Source organism: Phalaenopsis equestris, unplaced genomic scaffold (assembly GCF_001263595.1).
Source record: "Phalaenopsis equestris unplaced genomic scaffold, ASM126359v1 Scaffold001079, whole genome shotgun sequence".
Taxonomy (NCBI): Eukaryota; Viridiplantae; Streptophyta; class Magnoliopsida; order Asparagales; family Orchidaceae; genus Phalaenopsis; species Phalaenopsis equestris.
Window position 1 is genome coordinate 269,984 of NW_018165518.1, and position 4,890 is coordinate 274,873.

General features: G+C 34.5%; 2 protein-coding genes across 2 annotated transcripts in view; both read left to right on the forward strand.

Annotated features, from left to right (window-relative positions):
* Positions 1-4,890, forward strand: part of LOC110033002 — a gene marked incomplete at its 5' end in the record, with an annotated part of 37,349 nt that overhangs the window by 12,404 nt on the left and 20,055 nt on the right.
* LOC110033003 lies at positions 2,291-4,263 on the forward strand. The gene is made up of 2 exons (XM_020736823.1): positions 2,291-2,689; positions 4,093-4,263. Exons 1-2 carry the CDS (start codon positions 2,363-2,365, stop codon positions 4,261-4,263), a joined length of 498 nt encoding a protein of 165 aa, XP_020592482.1. The 5' UTR covers positions 2,291-2,362.

A 4,890-nucleotide genomic window follows, 5' to 3' on the forward strand; every position in this document is an offset into this window, starting at 1 on the left:
ATATATATTATTCATAGTTAGCGATCTTACCTGGGAAAATTATTTCGTGCGAACACCGCATGCAGAGATGCATGTGTTGTCCGATCTCAGCCGTCCATCACGGGTTTGGTGGGATTTTTTTTTTTAATTTGAAAGTGGGTCCTGTCAAACCGGTAATTCGGGCTGTCAAAAAAGCTTGTTGTTCGCGAACAACTCGTGTTCGACTCGTTAAGCAGCTCTAAATGAGCCGAACACGAATAAGTTTTAAAAGCTCGAATTATAAACGAGTCGAACACGAACAACTCTTTGTTTGCTCGTGTTCGGCTCGTTTTAGTCGAAATTAAAAAATAGTATAATTATTTATATAATGATATATTATATATATTTATATCTAAATTTAAATCATATCATCTCGTGCGGTAATGTGGTTAGTGTTTTTTTTTATATATTTGGTCAATGTTCGAATCTCATATTTTGCATCTATTTTTTTCAATTTAATTTTTTTGAGCCAATTTCGAGCTGAAAACGAACACGAATATTTAATTCGAGCCGAACACGAACACACTGTTCACGAGTCAATTTTGAGCACGAGTCAATTTCGAACAAGAGTTATTTTGAACTAACTGAACACTCAATTACAGCCCTACCCGTGATGAACGGTTGAGATCGGACACCGCATGCAAACGGTGTTTGCATGGAATAATTTTTCCTTCCCCGCCTCTATCAAATTGAAACATTTTTATGGCTGGTGAACAAAAAAGTTTGGCTGTATCGATTATTAGAGAGGCTTACATGTGAAATGCTTCAGATCAAAGTTGAATTTTATTTGAAACCGTAGAGGTGTTGTATGGTCCAAATTGAACACACATCTGAAGAGGTTTTATGTATTCACATATTTACCACTTAATATATTTTTAAAATATTTCAAACACAAACTTTTATATCTTATAAAAAATGTCACCTTTATTATAAAAAAATGAAATACGACATTTCAGTTGTGTGTGAGAGAGAGACTTATAATTATAAAAAATAATATTTTAGTGGTAGATTTGTAAATGCATAGGAATTGTGGGACGTATGTAAATCTTTTTTAATATTATTATTTATTTTTATATTTTGTTTAGTTTTATAATAAATAAATGCAACTTGATCTCTAGGGCACTTCTACGTCATCCTTCCTCTTTTGTCCCCTTCAAGCAAATCAGGAAATCAAAGGTCTATCGTGGGAGAAATTGTTCAGCCCCGCAGCTAGCTAGTAAGAGGAAGGGATACTCTCTCTCCTTTTGGCTGATTACTTCTCTTGTGGAAGGAAATTTATTAGGAGTCGCATTTTATAATTTATATCTAATTAAGAAAGAAAAAAAAAGAAAAGAAAAGCAAGCAAGCACTTATTTTTCTCCTTGTCCATTTCCTTTGTAACATTATTTCTCAGATGTATTTTAATGATAGTGTTTGAACCTAAAATAACTTAACTATTTTGTTGTTGTTGTTGTTATTATTATTATTATTATTATTATTTTGGTGGGGTCGAGGGAGGGAGAGGAAACATATGAAAAATTATTTCATGCGAACACCGTATGCAGAGATGTACGTTGTGTCAGATCTCCACCGTTGATCACCGCAATGATATATTTGAGTGGGCTCCACTTTTAAGTTTTTTTTAATTTTTTTTTTATTGCATCGACAGTGGAGATTGGATGACCTACAGGAAATTAATTCATTTTTAAAACTTTTAAAATATAATAAAATAAACATATAAATTACAATTTTTTGTTATTTTGAAATAAAAAAAAAATAGAACGCGGAGATGTTTATTGCAATGGAATAAAAATAATGTTATACAAATTATGTATTATTAAAAAAAACTTTTTAGCAATCCGCATGATCAAAATCTATTTAGGCTCTATTTGAGGTTAGTTATCGTAAATAAGAAAAAAAAATGTTTGTAGGATTTTGGGTTTGCATAAAAAAAATTATAAAAAATATGCATCCTAAAAATATCCTAATTTATGGCACCACAAATAAATTAGATAAATTATAGGATCATTTTGACACTTTCTTAGGGCTATTAACGATTCAATTTGGAGCCGAGCTTCGGTCAATTCAAATCAGCTCTAATAAATTCGATGCAACATTTTGGCTCGTTTTTCGACTAGTTTAAAATGATGTTCGATTTATACTCGCTAACTTCACAACATTAACATCATTTTAAAAAATATTGGGATAATTGCTAATTTTTATTTTATTTTAATATGTTAAGTTAAATATCTAAATCTTAAATTCTACGTGAAGAGTAAATAAATCCTCAAAAAAGAAAAAAAACACCGAAAAAAAAAAGGAAGCCTTCGTAATGATGGCAAAACCCAAAATCTAGAGTGACCCTATGCTTCTACGAGCTGTGGTGCGGCGGATGCCGGAGCAATCTCCGGAGATCTGCGCTACCCTTCTACGGTGGCTACCGCAGCGACAACAAGCTCGATGGGCAAGTGGGGGCTTTCCGCGCGGCCGGCCTCGGCCTACCAAACCTGGTTTCGCCGGTGGTGAGGGCAAGTCAGAGTGGTGGGTAGTTGACGGCGAGATGCACGAGATAGGAGATCACGTTCCCCACCGAGAGCGCTTTGTTATACCTAGAGATAACCTTCCCAATCGCCGCCGCAAGCAGATGCGCGAGCAGTTCATGCGCCGCACTCGCCTCGTCCTTAAAGAATCGGTTTGTCGTTTCTCCCTCCCTGCTAAACTTCCTATCCAAAACCTTTGGTTGGAAATGGAACGCTGATAAGTGAGCATTTGTGCGATTGGTTTTGAAGCAAAATCAGGAGAAGGTTTAGAATCGAATTTGGTTTTCTGTAGTTGAATTTGGGTAGTACGAAGACAACATCAAAGCGTTGTGTTCGTCGACTGATATAGATTTAGCCATTTATGGTTTTCATGTCTCTGTAAAATAGTGACATCAAGGAACAGTGATAGGGCAAAAAGTCATCCTAGGGTGTCATTGTAGAACTTATCAAAGGAGCGACTCTTCTTGCATGAAGTCAACAAATTTTTAACATATTCGCTCATTTGACATGATATATACAAGATTGCGTTGTAGGAAAAGATAGAGGGAAACTTACGCAAATTGTTTCTGTAGTGAATTCTTTTGTTATCATGCACATTTTTTACGCCAACGTCGTAGTTTATAAAGCATTTGAGTGGGCATGATTTGACTTATGCAAACCGTTTCTGTAGTTTATCTGGTAGGAACTGAGGGAGAATTCACTGTTAGTGTTGAAAACGATTGTTGAACTTTATTAAAAATTGCGGGAAATAACATTGTTAAAAATTTATGTGATACTATGTTTTGAAATCATTTCATTTCATGGCCTTCCTACAGTAAATGCAAAACCAACTAGCCTCATTAATGTGTGAGGTTAGTAAACTAATGGATTTTTTATGCTATTTATTCTAAACCATTCAACTGTCTCATCTAACATTTAGCACTAATGAGTTTGCATTGAAGAATTCATTATTTGCTAGGCTTGTGCAAGTAACTATTAGCTTGCACTTTATTTGTGCAATTGTGTAATTAGCTATATAAAAGTGAAAGGTTTCAAAATAGTTCCCTGGCTATTTGCAGGAGCTTATTTTAGTCCCAGAGTTTATAAAATTGCTCATTCAGTCTTCATTCTTTTTTGAAATGGGCTGAAATAATTTCTATCGAGGAATATTTCAGCCCTAATTTAAAGAATATGGGGACTAATTTAACGCTTTTATAGATTCCGGGGCTACAATGACCTCATCTAAAAATTCAGGGGACTATTTTTACACTTTACACCTATATAAAATAACTGAATATCTTTTATCCTAATTAATGCTCAAAGACTATGCTTTTGGGTGATCTCTTGAGCCTTATACATGGAAATCATTCTCCATGCCTGACCTGCTAGTTGATGAGAGGCAATTAAATACTCGTGGCTTGTCAGTGCAACTTGGGTAAATACCATGCAGGCTGGTGAGTGTCCCATAATTTATTTTTATCAGGGTTTACTAGTTTGGATCATGCATGTACATTGTTTTGTTGTTTGATGACAAAAGTTAGCTAGAACAATGCTTTTGATTTTCTTTCGTTGGCAGGAGCATGAGCCTTGGTGTAAAAGGTACATGGAACTATATAATGAGCTTAGAGAGAATTGGGAAAGGCTGTACTGGGATGAAGGTTACTCAAAGAAGGTTGCTGAAGATCATGCTAATTATGAATCTTCTGAGGACGATGACTCGGACTTTTCACCTTATAGGTATGCTTGAGATAAATAGGAATTGTTTTATTAAATTCCTAAAACATTCTCCTGGAAAATGCCTATGTTGTATCTCTGCAGAGATGACTTGAGTCAATTGATCATAACCATTGTAATTTATAATTAGCGAAGGGTTATAAATGTTTCTTGAAAGGACCAATCTAATACTCAAGGAGATCATTTCTTTAATTAATAGTTGGTAATGTTGTCTCCAATTATACAGTGATTACACTTTAGATTTGACAAAAATATTTGCGTGTTACCATTCCTTCTTGATCAATAGTACACAGTTCAAAGTTTTTGCTCATAGTGAGAAAGAAAATTAGTTGCGTGGTTGATATTTAACTTTTCATTGAACTTATAGTGAGGTAGGGATGGTTATGCATTTTTTTCTTTTCAGCCTATAATTTGGAATATTTTTATGTACATGGGTTAAGGTGCCCAAATTGGAGCTTTTTTAAGGAATGCAGGGTTTGGCTGGCAGTATTTTTTTTTATTTTATTTTTTTTGTTTGGTTGGCAGTAGTTGAATGCACTTAGTTCTTCCTGAAAATATTGTTCATGTAATATTGTACATTTACATGAAGCTAACTACACATTCCAACATAGGATAAGTACGGTGGCTAACGCAGGGACAA